Source organism: Cynocephalus volans, chromosome 9 (genome assembly GCF_027409185.1).
Source record: "Cynocephalus volans isolate mCynVol1 chromosome 9, mCynVol1.pri, whole genome shotgun sequence".
Lineage (NCBI taxonomy): Eukaryota > Metazoa > Chordata > Mammalia > Dermoptera > Cynocephalidae > Cynocephalus > Cynocephalus volans.
The window spans coordinates 43,773,931-43,794,183 of NC_084468.1; the positions used below are offsets into that span (position 1 = coordinate 43,773,931).

A 20,253-nucleotide genomic window follows, 5' to 3' on the forward strand; every position below is an offset into this window, starting at 1 on the left:
TTTGGCAGATCAACAGATCAGTGATTGCTTGGGAATGGGGGGTGGGGGATGGTAAGGGACAGGAGGGGGCAATTAGAAACAGGCATGAGAAAACTTTGGGAGTGATGAACGTTTGTTATTTTGAGTGTGGTGATGATTTCGCAGGTGTGAAATCATATGCCAAAACATGTCAAACTGTACATGTGTGTATATGCAATTTATTGTACATCAATTATACCTTAAAGCTGTTTTTAAAGATTAAATACATGGAGAGTAATGGCTAATGTTTATGGGTTGGTGTCGGTTTTTTTTGAAGATGAAAATGTTCTAAAATTAGAAAGTGGTGATAATTGAACAACTCGTTGAATATACTAAAAACCGCACATTGAATCACACACTTTAAAAGGACAAATTTTATGGTATATAAATTATATCTCCACAAAGTTGTTTTAAAAAGAAGTAGAAGGAAGTAGAAGTATGCTAACATTAATCTAAAGGGAACTGAATTGGCTTTATTAATATAAAAATATATTTCAGAGCAAAGTACATTACCAGGGATAAAAAGGATCATTTCATAATGATAAAGAAGTTTATTCATCAGGAGGACATAATAATCCTAAACATTTATGCAACTAACAACAGAATTTCCAAATATCTGAAAAAAAAAGTGCTGATAGAACTGCAAGGAGAAATAGAAAAACCTACAGTTCCAGTAAAAAATTTTAATGCTCCTCTGTCAAAAACTGATAGAACAAGTAAACAGAAAATCAAGTAGGCAAAAGAAGATATAAACTATAGTATCAACCTTCTTCACCTACTTGATGTAAAACACTCCACCCAACAACAGTAGAATACATTGTTTTCAAGTACACATGGGTACACAGACCACATTTTGGGCCATAAAACTAAAAATAAATAGTAAATTTAAAAGCATTCAAGAAACAAAAAATATATTCTTGGGCCAGGATGGCATTAAATTAGAAATCAATAACAGAAAGATTTCTGGGAAACCTGTCAGTAATTGGGAACTAACTAATAGCATGCCTCTACATAACCCATGAAACAAAGAAGAAATTGAAAGGGGAACAAAGTATTTTGACTTGAATGAAAATGAAAACACCACATATTAAAATTTGTGGGATGCAGATAATGCAGTTTTTAGGGGGAAATTTATTGCACTAAATACCTATAAAAAATAAAAAAGTTCTCAAATTGATGACCTCTGCTTTTCCCTTAAGAAACTTGTAAAAGTGAATGAAATGGAAAGTAACCAGAAGAAAGGAAATAAAGTTCAGAGAAGAAATAAATGAAATAGAAAATTTAAAAAGAGAGAAAAAAATAAATGACACCAAAAGCTGGTTCACTGACAACAATAATAAAATTCATAAAAAAAATTTTTTTTAGCCAGGCTGATTAGAAAAGAAAAAGATATAAATGATCAGTATATCAAGAAAGAGGTGGCATTACTACAGAGTCTATAGATATTAAAAGGATAGTGAAATATTGTGAACAACCTTATGCCTATAAATCTGATAGCTTAGATGAAATGATCAAATTCCTTGAAAGATACAAACTATCAATACTCACTTAAGAAGCAACTGATAATCTGAATACCCCTACATCTATTAAAGAAATTGAACTTGTAGTTAAATATATTCCCACAAAGAAAACTCCAGGTTCAGATGGCTTCACTGGGGAATTATACCAAATATTTATGGAAAAAATAAAACCAAATGTAAACAAACTCTTCTAGAAAACTGAAGAAGAAGTATCTCCCAATTCATTTTATGAGAACTGCATTACTCTGGTGCCCAAACCAGACACTGACATTACAAAAAAAGAAGACAACCACCCAATAGTCAATAGTCCTCATGAACACAGAGGTAAAATTTCTTGACAAAATTTTAGCAAATTGACTCCAACAATATATAAAAAGGATAATACATCATTACCAAGTAAAATTCATTCCAGGGATGCAAGGGTGGTTTAATATTAGAAAATTTATATAATTCTCCATTTTAACAGAGTAAAAACAATATTATCTCAATAAATCCAGAAAAAACAGCTGACAAAATCCAACATCTGTGCTTGATAAAAATTCTCAGTAAACTAGGGATAGAGAATTTAATCCACCCGATTAAGAGCATCTATAAAAAAAACCCCATAGCTATTATTACACTTAATGGTGAAAGACTGAATGAATGCTTTCCTTCTGAAATTAGGAATAAGACAGGGATACCCACTCTCAATCAACATCATACTGGAGGTTCTAGCCAGTGCAATAAAGTAAGAGAAAGGCATCCAGAATGGAAAGAAAGAAGTAAACTGTCTTTATTTGTAGATGTCACAATAATCTTTGTAGAAAATCTGTAGAATCTACAAAAAAAGACCAGAACTAAGAAGTGAGTTTGGAAAGGTTGCAGGATAAAAGATAAGTACGCAAAGTCAACTATATTTTTCTATACCAGGAATGAACAATCTGAAATTAAAATTTTAAAAATAATTTCATTTGAAATGGCATCAAAAATATAAAATACATAGAGATGAATCTGACAAAGTACATGTAAGACATATCCACTGAAAACTACAAGACATCGTTGAGAGAAATTAGAGACCTAAATAAATGGAGAGATTTCATATATTAGAAGACTATTATTAAAATGTTATTTTTTCCCAAATTGATTTACAGATTCAACACAATCCCAATAAAAATTTGAGCAGGATTTTCTTCAGAAATTGATAAGCTAACTGTAAAATTCATATGAAAATGAAAACGACCTAAGAATAGTCAAAACAACTTTGAAAAAGAACAAAGGTGGAGGGTTTACATTATCTGACTTCAAAACTTATCACAAATCTACAGAGATCGAGATATTGTAGTATTGGTGCTTGTGGTCTGAATGTGTCTCCCAAAGTTCGTGTGTTAGAAACTTAATCCCCAATACAACAGTGCTGAGAGGCAGGACCTTTAAGGGGTGATTAAGTCATGAGGGCTCTGCCTTCATGAATGGATTAATGCTGATATCATGGGGGTGGGTGAGTTACAGCAGGAGAGGGTTACTGATAAAAGAATGAGTTCAGCCTCCTTCCCTTCTCTCTCACGTGTGTGCTCTCTCAGCCTTCCGCCTTCTGCCATGGTATGATGCAGCCAGACAGAAGACCCTTGCTAGTTGCAGGCCTCTCTAACTTGGACTTCCCAGCCTCCAGAATTGTAACATATAAATTTATTTTCTTTATAAATTACCCAGTCTGTGGTATTCTGTTACAGCAGCACAAAACAGATTAGGACAATCAGGTCAAGTTAGACAAAGGTCAATGGAAGAGAATAGAGAGTTCAGAAATAGTCCTACCCATATTGATCTTTGACAAAAGCAAAAAGGCAATTCAGTGGAGAAAGGATAGTCTTTTCAACAAATGGTCCTGGAACAGCTGAATATCTGTAAAACTTCTACATGTTACTAGCACTAGATATAAAAACTAACTCAAAATGGATAACAAACTTAAAACTAAAACCTAAAGCTATAAAACTTCTATATGAAAATATAGGAGAAAATCTTTGTGACCTTGGGTTAGGCAAAGATTTCTTCGATATGACACCAAAATGCAATTCATAAAATAACAAATTAATAAATTGTACTTCATAAAAATTTTAAAATTCTGCTCTTCAAAAGACATTGTTAAGATTGTGAAACTCAAGAAAAATTTGAAAATCACATTCCGTTGAAAGACTTGCATCTAGAATATGTAAAGAACCCTCAAAATTTAATAATTTAAAAAAGGTTAAAAATGGGCCAAAGATTTGTAAACATCAGATATACAGTTGACAAATAAGCACAAAGAAATATGTTCTGTAACAACCCAAATGTCCCAAGGGATCACACCGAGGAATGTAAGAACCCAAATGCCCCAAGAGATCACACTCTGATCCAATCAGCCTTCCCTAAAAGCCTAATAAATAAGCCCTCTCCAGTGGATCGTCAACTGGTGTCGACTTGTCCTTTCATTTGGTGCCGAAACCCGGGATGGAGCTTCTCTTGCGCGGCGACACTTTTCGGATCGCAGTGGCAACATCTTCCAAGTCGTTCCTCAGGGCTCCCTCAAGCTGTAACACTTTTCGAATCGCAGCGGCAGCACTTTCCAAGTCGCCCCTCGGGAACTCTGTCCTGCCAGGACCGGCCTCCCTTCCACCTCTCACCATTGATGGTCCACCCTCGTCCATTCTTTACGGCACTGGCTCCTTCCACTCACCACCGGCTCATCATTAGGTAAGCCCCCTTTCCTAAAGGGCACCAGCCCTTTTTCAGGCTACCACAGGGAGTCTAGATCGTCCGGTAGCCCCTAACACCCATACCCCACCCCACCACGGTCTTCACGACCACCATAAATTCCCAAACTATAACAGGTTCCAAAGCCCTGGTAAACTTTTACTTTCATTTTTGGAGGTTAAAAGCCCCATTCTCCTTCACCCTCCTGTCCACCACTCTCTTCTCTCCACTTCCCGGGTCCGGGACCCGACCAGAAATTCCTAGCGCTAGGTTCCTTCAGGCACCGGGCTTTTGCCCTAGAGAAGTGGAGGTCTGAGTGATGACCCACACCTCCCTTCTCTCCTCCTGGTTCGTACCTGAACCTGCCGGGACTGATGTGACCTACTGGGGATGCCGTCTAGGATCCCGCCTTTCCCAACCGGCCGAAGGATCTGTCCTATCACTAAATCTCTGTCCGATTTCTGTCTAAATTCCCATTAAGAGACCAGAATGGGTGCTTCCTCCTCCTCCCTAGGGGACTCTCCACTTCAGTGCCTTCTGAAAAACCTCACCAACCATTATATTGAGCCCAAACTCCTCACCAAATTCTGTACACAAGATTGGCCTTATTATCCTTCAGATAATCAAAACACATGGCCCCTTGAGGGCACACTAGATCCTAACATTCTACGAGACCTCTTTAACTACTGCCAGCACCTAAAAAAATGGAAGGAGATCCCCTACATCGAGGCTTTTCGCCTCTTGGCTCAGAACCCCGCCCTCTGCTCCTCCTGTGCTCCCTCTCAAGTCCTTTTAGCCTGTAAACCCTCTTCACAGTCACCCCTCGATTCTTCCACCTTCGACCCTGCTGATGAATCCCCACCCTACCAACCTCCTCCTCCCCCAGCACCTCCGGCACCTGCTCCTCCTCCCCCGTCATCCGCGTCACCTTCTGCACCTCCTGCGCCATCCACTCCCCCGTCTTTACCCTCCCCTAATCCTGACCCACTAAGCCCCCCTTTCACCCGTTCCCGAGGACCTCCCCCCGCCCCTTTAACAATCGCCCCACTACGTGAGGTAGCTGGGGCTGAAGGAGTCGTTAGGGTCCATGTTCCCTTTTTCCTAGCTGACCTTACAGAATTAGAAAAAAGACTAGGCTCTTTCTCTACCGACCCTACCACCTACATTACCCTCCTCCCCAAGGAACGCCGCAGGGTCTGGGATACAGCCCAAACCCATGCCACTGATACCCATCGTACCAATCCGAATCACCCGCCAGGCCCCCAAGCAGTCCCAGAACAGGAACCTAATTGAGATTATAACACAGCCCAGGGAATCCAGGCTCGAGACCATTTTGCCTCTTGCTTAATAATTGGCCTCAAAAAATCGGCTCGCAAGGTCGTCAATTTCCAAAAAATTCAAGAAATTGTCCAAAAAAGGAGGAAACTCCCTCCGAGTTCCTCAATAGATTAACTCAGGCCTTTCAACAATACACTAACTTAGACCCCAACTCAGAAGACGGCCCGCATGTCCTTATGACCTATTTCCTGGCCCAATCCTACCCCGACATTAAAACTAAACTTAAAAAATTAGAGCAGGGTCCTGCAACCCCTCAGACTGAAATCCTGTCAGTGGCCTTTAAGGTTTTTCATAATCGGGAGGAGGAAAAAGAACGTCGAAAACAAAAGGCCGACCACGCCAACTTCCAGATGTTGGCCCGGCTTATCAAACCCCCTGGGTGCCCTCCCACAGCCTCCACCTCTAAGCCTCCACCTGGAGCCTGCTTTAAATGTGGAAAGGAAGGGCATTGGGCAAAGGCTTGCCCCACCCCCAGGCTACCTACCACTCCTTGTCCAAATGCAAAAAGAAGGGACATTGGGGATCTGATTGCCCCCTCGCCCAAAGGGGTGAGGGACCAACTGCCCCACAGTCCCCCGAACCGTGGACACCACCTATGGTGGGCCTTGTTGAGGAGGACTGACAGAGCCTTGGGCCCTTCCCAACCATCTCTATAACAAAGCAGGAGCCCAGGGTATCCATGGTTGTGGACGGCCACCCAATATCTTTCCTCCTGGACACTGGAGCCACCTTTTCGGTCTTAAGGGAATATAAAGGCCCCACCACCTCCAGCAGCTCTCCTATAGTCGGGGTAGGAGGTAAACAAATCTTTCCCCAAAAAACCCCTCTTTTAACCTGCTGCCTTCAAGGCACTCAATCCGTTTTCTCCCATTCCTTTCTAGTCATGCCACAATGCCCCGTCCCCTTGTTGGGTCGGGACATTCTATCACGGCTTCAAGTCTCCATTACTTTGCCCCTGTCCTCTTCCTCTTCCCCCGTTTCCTTCCTCCTAGCGCTAGTTCAAGCCCAAGATCCTACTAATTCCACCCCTCCAAAGAAGTCCTTACCCATGCTAACGCACTCTGTTAACCCCACAGTTTGGGACACTGCCAGCCCCGCTCTGGCCCAGTGTTCCCCCGTACACATAGAACTAAAAGACCCCTCCAAATATATTTGTCAGGCTCAGTATCCATTAACCACAACAGCCCTCCTCGCGTTAAGCCCCATCATTCAGGACCTATTAAAAAACGGGTATCTCCATCCCACTCGCTCCCCTTTCAATACTCCCATACTCGCTGTAAAAAAACCTAACAGCGCCTTTCGTCTTGTCCAAGATCTCCGCCTTGTTAACGCCGCTGTCATTCCCATTCACCCCCTTGTATAAAATACGGGACAAGCTCTGGGCGTTCTAGGACAGAATTATGGCCCCTGCTTTGCCCCCGTAGCATACCTATCAAAACAATTGGACCCCACTGTGCAAGGCTGGGCACCCTGTTTAAGAGCCCTGGCAGTGGGGCAGTTACTGCATAAGGAGGCATCCAAATTAACATTTGGGGCACCTCTCACTATTCTCTCACCACATCACCTAAAAGACCTCCTTACCTATAAGGCTCTCCAATCCCTCCCACCTTCCAGAATCCTAACCCTCCTATCCTCGTTTCTGGAAAATCCTGCACCCTATCCTTCACTACCTGCCCACCCCTAAATCCGGCCACCCTACTGCCTATACCAGATTCCCCCAACACCCCTTTGCACAGCTGCGTAGAAAGCCTTCAAAATTCTATACCTTACCGCTCTTCCATCACCGAGGGACCCCTATCTCACGCTGATCTCACATGGTTCACGGATGGGTCCTCATTCAAGGAAGGAAACACTCATTACGCAGGGTATGCCATAGTCTCCCTTGATTCGGTTATAGAAGCCCAACCTTTACCCAAGGGTACTACCAACCAGTAGGCCGAACTTATCGCCGCCACGCGAGCCTGCGTTCTAGCTGAAGGAAGAACTCTTAACTTATACACTGACTCCAAATATGTCTTTCATATACTTCTCTCTCATGCCGCCATATAAAGAACGCGGTCTGCTTACACAATCACCAACTCAGCTTTAATCTATGATAAGTCCTCTCTCTTTTGCTTGCCCCATGACCTGTTTCACTCTAGCCCCCAAGCTTTATCCCAGTTTTTACAAGCCTTCTTCTCAATCACCCCATCTGACAAAGCCCTCTTGCAAAAAATCTCCTCCTCATGCACAATCTGCCAGCGTACCAATCCTAACACCCCTCTCAAACCTGGGCCATACCCCTCCCACCAGGCCAGAGGTCTCACACCCGCGGCTGACTGGCAAGTCGATTTTACGCACATGCCTTCTGTCCGGCGCCTCAAATACCTCTTGGTGTTTGTTGATACCTTTTCAGGATGGGTAGAGGCATTCCCAACATCCAATAAAAAGGCCTCCACCGTAGCCCAGACCCTCCTTTCCCAAATCATCCCATGATTTGGGATGCTCACTTCCATTCAATCTGACAATGGACCTGAATTTACCACCCAGGTAATACAGAAACTCTCCCAGTCACTCTCTCTCCCCTGGCACTTACATTGCCCTTACCGACCTCAGGCATCCGGAAGGGTAGAGAGAACCAACAGAACCTTAAAGGACATACTAACTAAATTGTCTCTGGAATTACACCTTGATTGGGTCCGTCTTCTACCTCTCGCTCTATTCATTCTACACTTCCCCGGAACCCCAAACCCCCCTAACCCCTAAGTGGGAAGGCCCATGTCCTGTCATCCTTTGCACTCCAACTGCTGCTAAACTTGCCCTGCCAGGTAATCGTGTTACTCCATGGAATCATATCTCCAGGCTGAAGCCTTACACTCAGGATCTGCCCTCGGCCACCGAGAACTCCAATAACAAGCTGCAAAAGAACTTAACACACCATTCTTTTAAGTGTATCCCTCATCCTACCGACCCTTTCAAACTCCGCCTATCCCGGACCTCAGCCTTACCCCCAATTCCGGAGACATGAACCTTCTCCTTGGCCTTCTCCTGTTCTTTTCATTTCACCCAGGGAGCTTTCAGGCCCCTCTGCTAGCTCCCCAGGGTCACCCATTTACACCTGGCAACAGATCATTTCTGAAACACTCATCTTTCTCTCTCTCTCCCGGAAATTGTTTTCTCTCATGCGACCGCTCCTGGCAGCCGTCCTCTTAAACGTTTCCCTTCCTCAACCATTTATAACCACACCGTCACCCCACCAGGCTCTTTCGTCTGGTGCAATGGAACCCTCTCTACCTCCATCCAGTCTAATCTTACTGCCCCATGCCTTCTTGTCACCATCGTCCCTCAACTCACTCTGTACACCAGTTCAGAACTGTTCCATCTTCTTCATCTACCCTCAAGGCAAAAAAGGGCCGCCTTCCTCCTGATCATGGTTGGTATTTCCCTAACAACATCAGCGGTCAGAGCCGGCCTGTTGGGAGGAGCCTTAGGACACAGTTTATGGGCGGTCGAAGACATAAATGCTAAACTTGAAGGGGTTCTGACCTCCACTGCCGAATCTCTTTCCTCTCTACAGAGACAAATTACCTCTTTAGCTCAGGTCACCCTCCAAAACTGTAGAGCACTAGACCTCCTCACTGCAGAAAAAGGAGGTACTTGCATCTTCCTTGGGGAAGAATGCTGCTATTATATCAATGAATCCAGTCTAGTAGAAACAAACATCATCAAACTCACCGACTTAGCTTCCAGCCTACGAACCACATCCAGTTCTTAACCCCTTTTCTTCTTTTATCTTAAACCCTATCCTAACTTGGATTTGGCCCATTTTGGGACCTCTAATCATTATCCTCATAACCTGCCTTTTCTTGCCCTGCATCATTAGGTTTTTTCAAACCCAAGTGGGAAAAATCTCTAATCAGGCCTTTAACCAGCTTTTGCTTAGAAACTACCAGCTTCTAGGTACCAATGAACCCCCCGCCTCATCTCGTGAGCGCCTCAGCCGATGCTGAAGAGACACCACCTTACAGAGGAAATGCATCCTACACGCCCTTGCCACCGAGGCCTGGCTGCTCCCTCCAGTCTCCAACTACGAACAATGGAACCGTTGCATATTTGACTTGTAGCTTCAAGGAACGTTTATGGACTTTTCCCCTTTTGAAATTACTTGTTTCTCCACCCTCCTTTGGGGTTTCATAATGGGTATTTATGTACCTTCCTCCCTTTGCCCCCCCCACAGCGCCCCAGTTCAGCAGGAAGTAGCTCCAAGACTTCAACATCCCCTTTCCTAAAACAAGACAAAGGGAGGAATGTAAGAACCCAAATGCCCCAAGGGATCACACCGAGGAATGTAAGAACCCAAATGCCCCAAGGGATCACACCCTGATCCAATCAGCCTTCCCTAAAAGCCCTATACATATGTGTGTGTGCTGCCTAATAAACGAGCTCTCTCCGGTGGATCATCAACTGGTGTCGATTCTTCCTTTCATGTTCAATATCAATCATTCAGGGAAATCCAAATTACACAGTGACATACCACTGTACACCAGTTAGTATGTCTATAATTAAAAAGGCTGACCATGCCTGGTGTGGATGAGATGTAGAACTGAAATTCTCATATAATACTGGTGGGAATTTAGAATGGTACAACACTTTACAAAACAATTTGGCAATTTCTTAAAAAGTTAAACATATACCCAACATATGAGCCAGCCATTCTACTCTTAGGTCATTTACCCAAGAGAAATGAAAGCATATGTTGCAACAAAGACTTCACTATTTTTAGAATGTTAATGCAACAGTAGTGACAACCACTCTTTCATCTCTCATATTGTTCTAATTTGTGTCTTCTCTTTTTTTACTGAGGGTGGGAGTTAGTAGGTCTAGAAGTTTATCACTTTTATTTATCTTTTCAAAAAATGATATTTTGGGTTTTTTGATTTTCTCTTTTTCCTGTTTTTAATTTCATTGACATCTGACTTAATTTTTATTGTTTCTTTTCTTGTTTGCTTTAGGCCTGAATTGCTCTTTCTCTAATTCCCTAAAGTAGAAGCTTAGGTTACCAATTTTAGATCTTTCTTCTCTTCTAATGTATCCATTTGATGCTGTAAGTTTCCTTCTAAGCACTGCTTTTGCTGCATCCCACAAATTTTAATAATTTGCATTCTCATTTTCATTTAACTCAAAATATTTTTAAATTCCTCTTCAGACTTCTTCTTTGACCCATGTGTTATTTAGAAATGTGTTGTTTAGTTTCCAGAGATTTGAGGGTTTTCCAGTTATCTTTATGTTACTGATTTCTAGTTTAATTCCATTGTAATTTGAAAACTTACTTTGCGTGATTTCTATTCTTCCAAGTTTATTTAGATATGTCTTATGGCTCAGAATGTGGTCTATGCTGGTGAGTGTTCCATGTGCACTTGAGAAGAATGTGTATCTACTGTTGTTGGCTGAAGCATTCTATACACCTCAATTAGATCAAGTTGATTGACAGTGCTATTTAAGACAACTATATCCTTATTGATTACCTGCCTACTTAATCTATCATTGACATGGAGGTTGAAGTCTCCAATTATAATAGTGGATTTATCTATTTCTCTTTTCAGTTCTTTCACTTTTTCCTCACTTATTCTGATACTCTGTTGGTAGGTTCATTCACATTTAGGATTATTGTGTCTTCTTGAAGAACTGACATCATTTTGTAGTGCTCTTCTTTATCCCCGATAATTTTCCTTATTCTGAAATCTACTTTGTCTGAAATTAATATAACTATTCCACCTTTCTTTTGACTAGTGTTTATCTAATGGTTTATCTTTCTCCATCCCTTTAGGTAACAGCTTTATTTGTAATAGCCAAAAAAGACAGTCTAAGTGTTCATCAACAGGTAAATGAATATCCACACAGTGGAATTCTACTCAGCAATAAAAAGGAATGAACTTTTAATACATACAACAAGGATAAATCTCAAAATAATTATGCTGAAAGAAGCTAGATCAAAAATAAAAGTATATACTGTATGATTCCATTTATATAAAATTATAAAAAATGCATTGACTTTATAGTGACAGAAAGGAGATCACTGGTTATTTGAGTTGGGGAGAGGGCATGGGTAGGAAAGATAGATTGCAAAGGGGCAGAAATAAACTTTTTGTGGGTGATGGATAGTTCATTATCTTGATGGTGGTGACAGTTTTACAAGTCAGTGTGGTTCAGAGAGTCAAAAGGACAGACTGGAGAGTCTGGAAAAAGGAAGAGCAGGAGCCTCCAACAGTACACAGATCTACATAAGTATGAACACTAGCAACAAGACTGTCGATGAATATTCTTTTTTTTTTTTGTCCTTTTCGTGACCGGCACTCAGCCAGTGAGCGCACCGGCCATCCCTATATAGGATCCGAACCCGCGGTGGGAGCGTCGCTGCGCTCCCAGCGCCGCCCTTTCCCGAGTGCGCCATGGGCTCAGCCCTGTTGATGAGTATTCTGAACTTCATATAAACTGAACATTTGCAGATGGAATGAGAATCACCTTTAATTAGCTATTGTACCTGAAATCAAGGAGTGACCATTATAGCAAAGACTGGGATGGGAGACACAGTATTAGCTCAGGATGATCAAATGACACTAAAGGGGAACTAACATTTTTTGAGCATCTGCTATGTACCAGGAACTGAGAGATGTTTCACACATATTATCACTTTAAGTGTTATAATCTTTACATAAATTCTCTAACGCTCACATCAACCCTGTATATATAATTATCCCCAGTGAAAGATAAGGACCAGGAGACATTTTTAGGTTAAGTGACTTGTTTAAGGTCAATAAACAAGTAAGTAGAGTAATATAAGAAGTAAAAAAGAAGTATAAGAGTAAATAAGAAGTATGAGGCTGGAACATGCCTGTGTTTTAGCGTGGTTTGAATGTAGAGAGTTATAAGAAAATCCTTTTCTTCAACTCCCCTCATAATATCAAGCTAAGAGCCCAAAGAAGAAGGTAAATTTCTTCTGGAAATGGGAATTAAGACCATAAAGTGCAGTTACCCCTTCCACATAAAATTTTTTTCCTCTATTCCAATTTTAGAGAATTAAGGTTTTATTTTATTAAGGAAACTGGCGTGGTCCTTACAAATGACCTTGTTTAGAGTCTCTCAAGACGGAATTGGGAAATTTGAGTAACTCTTCCATGATACTTGGCTGCATTTCCCATTGGGGAAAAATGTATTCTTTAAAAAATTTTGCTTGGTGAATCAATGTTTGGAGGGTCTTCAAGGGAGTAAAAGAGTTTGTAAGGTGCATGAATGACTGGGGCTTGGACATCAAGGGTAAGTTCCATGTTTCAAGAGAGGAGAGTCGAATGTTGGGAGGAAACTGTGGAGGTACCTTTGTGAAAATGGAATTATTTGTTGCACTGCTGTCTGATGATTACATAGGCCTTGGGGTGGGGGGCAGGAATTAGATTATCCTTTGCATTTAAGTGACCAGAGGCAGTTTTGTTATTTCCAATAAATTATCTCAGTGTCTATTAGAAAGAAACTCTCCAGAGGGGATGTGCAGACATTATGCCACCCTAGAAATACTCCGTTTGGTCCATGAACTTAAGTGCTCTCCCAAATGTGATAACCTGATAACATAAAACAGTGATATTTAGGGTTTATGGCTTCTAGTTCAAAGAGTGTTAAGAATTGGAATAGAGTCTAGAATGGTCCAGGATAAGATATTTGATTCATAAGGTCAGCCCTTATTGTGGCCAAATTATATAGGTTAGCCAAAGGCCTTTTCTTAGCTCAATGTTATATACATTTTGTTTCTTTAAAACCTGAATTGTTTTGAAACCACTGGTTATTGGTATTTCCATAATCCAATAGCAATCAAGATAAAATTAAAGAACTAAAAGGATAAAATTAAGGTATAAAGAATTCCCTACAAATAAAGAATACAACATAATTCATTTTTATAATACACTGGTTATGTTTTTCTTTTTTGTTTTTGTTTTTGTAATTCCATAAGTTTCAAATGTCAGGTCTTATTTCACCTCATTTCTAACATATTTATCTCTTGGGCTCTGGAACTTAGTGGGTTGATGTGAGGCTGCCACATCTAACTAGAATCCCAGTAAGATGTTTTTCCTGGTACTTTTCCAGGTATTCTGTGGGCATTCCAAAAATACTGCTAGACGAAGGTGAGACAATTTAACCAGAGACTAATGCCATTGTTTAAAATTTCTTTTAAACTGATTATTCAGTTATTACTTCACTGTACTTCAAAAATATGGGAGAAAGGTGGAACCAACGGTAAGATTAAATTCGGGGCTGGCTTTTGTTTTGTAGATTGCACTGGCCAGCACCTCCTCTGGGTGTTTCCCCAACACAAAGCTTACTGGTGACACCACAGCTGACTCTGAAGATGGAAGATTAACTAACATTGGTTAGTCAGTGTGATATTTCACCCTCACAAAAGTGGGCTTTCCTGAGTAAAAGCAACTATTTGTTGGTTCTAGAAACAGTCACCATTTTAAAACATGGTACATGAGTTATGAAGGTTGCTTGATTGCTGCTTTCTGAGATATCTCTAATTTATCGTTATTTTAGATGAGTGCAAGCACCTGTGTAAATAGACATAAATGATTCTCTGCTCGGGAATCACAGTGAGCTATAATTCCCATGAGTCTCATCTACTGTAATAGTTATTTAACATTTTAAAAGATATCTTGAGATTTAGACAAAACAAATTAATTACTTGTTTCTAAATATACTCTTATTCTCAATTTGTGCCAAGAGAGTAGTAAAAACTAATATTTGTAATGTACTTTACAAGTTTACAAAGAACTTTTCACATATTGAAATTGCTACCATTTATTATGCCAAATACAATGTTAAGTTAGATTCTTCAGATACATTTTTCATTTAATCATCACAATTTTATGAGTAAATCTTACATTATCTAGTTGCTCCCTTTAAACAGACTTAAAGGAATCAAAAAAGAACAAAGGAAAGGCCAGATATAGGGTGGTGTCCTAGGCAGCACTCTTCTTTTACTAGATATTTTCCTCCAAAAGGGACTTCAAAGTCAGAGCTACCCAGCCATAGTCACAGAATTATAAAACAGAAAGGGATGTTAGGGGGGACTCAACCTAATAAAAACTAAAAGTGATGATGATTATGAGAAGATAATTCAAATCACAAAATGTTATGGATAAAAGGACTCAATTATATGCAATTAGATTCATGGCTGACATCGGACTTCCATTCATCTCTCTATGGTGTCGTTTACTAGAATTCCAGCAGAATTTCAGACATAGGATTTGCTCATTTCACTTCGTTTTCTTTATTCTCCTTTGAAAGTTTAACATTTTCCCTGATATTACAGGAGGCAGAAGTTTAACTCAAAAAAGGAAGGTGGGTCTGTGTCTGCATTCATAGGGATAGTTGGTCCTTAAGCAGAATTGTATTATCCCTAGCCACCAATTAGCTCTGGGGAATTCATCTGTCTTAAGGAGAGAGGTTCAGTACTTCTCTATTTACTTTTGCGGTGGAATAATATTTTTGCATATTAATCTCTTACCTCCCTATAGTTTCCTCTTTTCCTTTCTTTCCACTTAAGCAGAAAGTAGGCTCTGTGTTCACTGTCCCAGGGAAGGCATATGGCAAGGTAGAAAGCAAAGGAGTCTACAAGTTTTTCTGGCTTTTGTTTTCCACAAGCCTAAGCCTTTAGAGGAAAGGAATTTCTAGACATAAAGGGTTTTGAAGAAACAAAAAGGGGGAAAGAAGTTTCTTCAAACTGAAAAGACTGAAAAAAAAATGTTCTCTGGGTAGCGGGGGTAAGACAGACAGACACACACACACATGCACACACACATTTTGATGCCTTGAGAGTATAAGATTCTAGAGCTGTGGTACAAATCTGGGAAAGGGAAGAAGCTGATGAAAGATTGATGTTAAGTATCCCTACAAACTGCCCCCTCAATGGAGGCTCAAAATTACTTGTATGTATATATGAAAATTATTCAACTATTTAAAATATTATTTATGCTTAATTATATAAAGATGTTCAAAATACTCTGATATAAAAGTACAAATTATGAAATATTAACAGAATGATCCAATTTTGAAGAAAAAGGTACATATAGGCATAAAGAAAAACTTGAAGAGTTCATATTACGAGTGACTTTAATTTTTCCCTTTTAATTTTTTTTCAATTCCTAAATGTTCTATAAATAATAGGTGTTCCTTTTGTAATAAAAACAATACAATAAGCATTATAAAATAAAATGCAACTAGTTTACACTTTACACTGAGAATACTACACATTGCTTTTATGGAAAAGGTCAGGGAGAGAAGATTCCCACCCTTCTCTCACAATTCTGCTGGTGTGATGACTGCAATAGTCATGGGCTGAATAAAGAACAACACACACACACACACACACACACACAGTAAGAACTGAAAGATGAGGAAAACCAAATATGCAAAATTTGGGATGGGGAAAGAGGACAATACCTTTTTTTTTTTTTTAGCATAGTGTCTCATATAAAGCAGGCGCTTAGTGAATAGTGAACAAGACTAAAAACAAATAAGGAAAGGAAATTGTATAGCACTCTGTAATATAAAAAGGGCAAAGTCAGTTTTGCCTTATAAACCTGATACATTTTCTGAATAAAACATTCTTGTATTAGTTAAGGAACTCCAACATGTAGACTACTGAATGCCAGATGAGAATTTATTATAATAGTAGGATATACAGAATATCCTGTTAGAAACTGGGATAAGGAATTCTGATTTTGATTTGATAATAAGAAAGTTCACACACTGATATCTAATATTAGTGCATTTTGGTCTACATTTGGATAACTAGGTAAGTAGAGACAAAATGTATTCTAAGAAGACAAAAATTATAAATATGTCATCATATTTAATTTGAATTGTGTTACATATTAAAAGTATCTGAACTAGTTATTTCTCAGTGTTTTTCTATATTAACAAATACATGATAATCAAAGTAGGTAACTTAAAATCATGCATTATTATTTAGCATCTAAATACTTCCTAGTGTCTCTCAACAAATCCAGATATCATTAATGTAAATTATACTAATGCGAGATTAAACTGCATTGACTATGAATTCCACATATAACTTCCAATTCCATTAAGAAACTCCTTTCATTATATTTGCTTTGGTCAAATTGCTTTACTTTCAGCTGTTTCCTTGAAACTGAAAACAAACATGGAATTTTTACTGACATAAAACATTAACTCTCCGCATCACTGTTTCTCCATCTAGTCTGTATTTTAAAATTGTACTCACCCTTGGGAGTGTAACTGAGTTTATTTCTTTGAAGAATTAGCACCCTTAGAAACGGAAGCCCACTTCTGAAGCTGCTTCTGTGGCATTTCACAAATGAGAACTTAGGCCTGGGTAGATCCAACAAGATGGAGTGAATGGCATTGTTGCTGAGGTTTAATATTTCCAAAGCATGTAAATATGTGAGAGGGCTCAAAGTTATTTTTGATATGAGATTGTTACTGAGGTCCAAACGTTTTATTTTCCAGTCTTCTTTTTTCATGTGAGACTGTAAAAGAAGTCTAAAGAAACTGAAACTTATATCCACTGTAGCTGCTGTCTGTGCTATGTCCACAGGTATATCATGTTTTGCAGTGAAAGAACAATTTGCCAGAAGATATTCATTCCATTGGCACTCAGAATTGAATAAAATACTGCTTTTTCTTGATGGATTTGCCATTGTTCCAGTAAAATAAAGACCTATAACAATGATTCTGAAATAGAAGTTTGTCATAACGCCTGAAAAAAGGAAAATGAATTGACTTACTCAAAATAACTTACATAAAAATTAACAGCAAATAAGAAGCAGAAAATTTAATGTTCAATTTAAGATTTAGGAAAGTTGTCTTGCCTTACCAATTTAAGTGAATGTTTGATTTCTTAGAAACTGGGGCATTTAAAATGTAGCTACCAAAATGGTATAGCTATAGTATAAAATTACACTTATGTCACATTTTAGAGAAAGGACTCCCCTGATTTTTCAGAAAATACATATTCACTTAGGCCTTACCTCTGCATCTGCTTTTCCAGTATCATTCACCCTGCAGTCTGCTTTGGAATGAGTGAAATCTTACCAAGATTAAAGACTCCTCTGTTTCTTTGCTGGTCATTAGTATCGAGCAAAGTCTGTTATGCTTATCTACAACATTATAATTAGTCATGTGGTTTATCACACGAATGACATCCAGTTACACTAAACTGTGAACCTTCCATAACTATATGAGTATAAAGTTCAACTCACAGAAGAGAATGTTGATTTTATGATTAGAAGAACTACAAGCTTTATGTGGCTTTTGTGACTTTTCAAATCATTTTGAAGTCATTCAGATATATACAACATAAATAAAATGGGTTATAGAAAGGATGCTCTGCCTCAGAACCATCAAGATATAAGCTATAGAAACATCACGCCTATTTTTCACCAAAAATTATTGAGAAGCAATTGAGTTTAAAACAAGTACTATATATGCAAACTACAATGGCTAAATGTATACATGAAAAAAATTTTAAAAGAAAATAAATGGATATTTTTGTGATTTGTTTCATGAAACTACATTCCATTAAAAAACCCGTGTGTGTACAAATAATCATATTATTCAGTACATAAGTTTACAACAAATCACTCCTTCCTTTCTGTTCTCATGGCACCCATGCTAGTTTTCATCACTAATATGAACTGCTACAATAGCTCTGTTCTTCCTGCCTCTGCCTCTTGACTTTCCTTCTTGATCCATCCTAGGTGATCCCAAAGGATTTCAGATTAATATTGTTTTCCCTCATATTATTCCCTCATTCAAAATCTTCAAAGGGCTAATAAGGAGCCTATAGTCCAAATCTCCCAAGTTGGCATTTAAAGCTTTCTGTTATCTAGCTAACCTTATGAACTAGTTTGAGTACATGTGGTGTAACTGCAAGATGTGGCTTGTGCAAAGAACTGTAAATGTGTACATCATGCTGAAATTAGCTTTTAGTCTATTCCCAATTCCAAGTTCAATGCCTTTTCCTCTCCTCAGTCCAAATCCTGCATATCTTTTCAGACTCAAGCCCCTTTTTCCTGCTTTAGCCTCTATTTTGTCTTTGTTTTCAGAAATCTTTCAGTAAATATTTATTGAATGAATGCATGTTAGTAGCATCCAGTTTGACAGAATGTTAATATTATCCTGCATTATTGCTTTGCTTTGTGTTTGTTTTGTACTCCCCAAAAGAAGTTATATATACTACTTCTTCCCATGTTTTGTATTTTTAATTGTCTGCAGTCTGCCACTGAGCTATGCTCTGTTTACATGAATGAATGAGTGGAGTGAATGAAATTTACAATGTAACTTTCAAACTTTTGTTTCATACAAGGTCAATTCTCCCATAATTTAAGGGCATCTAAATTCAGGTACACATGGCCATGAACTGCAAAGGTGCCCTACAGCACGGAGTGATTTATTTTTATAGTGTGCCTCTTATGCAATACAAGAAATTGAGTTAATTTGCCCAGTCAGAAGGATATTTGTTTCTACATTCAAAGCTGCAGTCATTATATATACAATTGTACACCAAGCTAACACAACATCAGCAACAAAAAAATATAGTCACCATTCATAGGCACATTACTTTGAAGTACTGAAGAGAAAGATGTGGTTGAAAAATAGTTTTTCTTAAGGGGACATAAGGATTTTTATTGTCCTGATTCTTTTTAAGATGAAGAGATTTATATATTAACTAATAGATTTGAGTTCAAAACAACTAGATAAGGATAATCTTGCATCTGAAAGTGAAAGGCATTAATTTGTAAAGAAAAATTATACTACATACAAATTTACATGTACTAGGTAAGGAACCACTGAGAACTCCAAAAAAAGTTGCTGAGGAAATGAGAAACAGGTAAAATGTAAATTTTTAAGTGGACATATTCAGCTGAAGTATGAGGAAGCAGCTGTAAATACTGCATATGTGTGTGTCAGAGAGTGAGAGAGATAGGGAGAAGGCAGCAGAAAAAACAAAGTAGAAAGAGAATGAAGAGTTCATTCGTACATAAAAGAAAGAGATGCTGGTAAAGCAGAAGGAAAAAAGCAACAGAGCCTATTTTTGGTGATGAACAGATGTGGAAAGAACACAAAAACAACACTGCTTCTAAGACATACCTTAAAATCCTAGGTAGTTTTCAAAGGTCTATATCTGCATCAAGCCAGGTGGGGATTTAATACCTGAGCCTTTGAGGCTCCACCCATCCTGCCATCAGGGCTGCCCAGTGGCAAGCCTTCACCCTTTCGCCTCTGGTTCTGTACCCTTGCCATGGTGACAATGCTCATGTCTCCTGTGACATTCCCCTGTGACATTCTCCACTGAGGCACTGGAGAGAGGCCTTCTGAAATGTACAGAAGGTAGGACTATGCAAATTGGGAGTGTACAGGGCCGGCCTGTGGCTCACTCGGGAGAGTGTGGTGCTGATAACACCAAGTCAAGGGTTAAGATCCCCTTACCGGTCATCTTCTAAAAAAAAAAAAATTGGGAGTGTACAACTTCCTAACTTTGAGTTGTAGGATTTTAGAAAGATTACATAAATACTAGTAATTCTACCCATAATACTACCCATTCTCAAGCCATATTTAAACCCATTATGTTTACATGATTAAGTTAAAAATTAACAGCAAA

General features: G+C 39.2%; 1 protein-coding gene across 1 annotated transcript in view; it reads right to left on the reverse strand.

Moving 5' to 3' along the window:
• LRRC66 (leucine rich repeat containing 66) overlaps positions 1-17,344 on the reverse strand; it is a 36,700-nt gene extending 19,356 nt beyond the window's left edge. Inside the window, exon 1 of the mRNA XM_063108538.1 lies at positions 16,855-17,344. Coding sequence (XP_062964608.1) covers positions 16,855-17,344 — 490 coding nt within the window. The remainder of the gene's footprint in view (positions 1-16,854) is intronic.
• Positions 17,345-20,253: the final 2,909 nt, after the last annotated feature.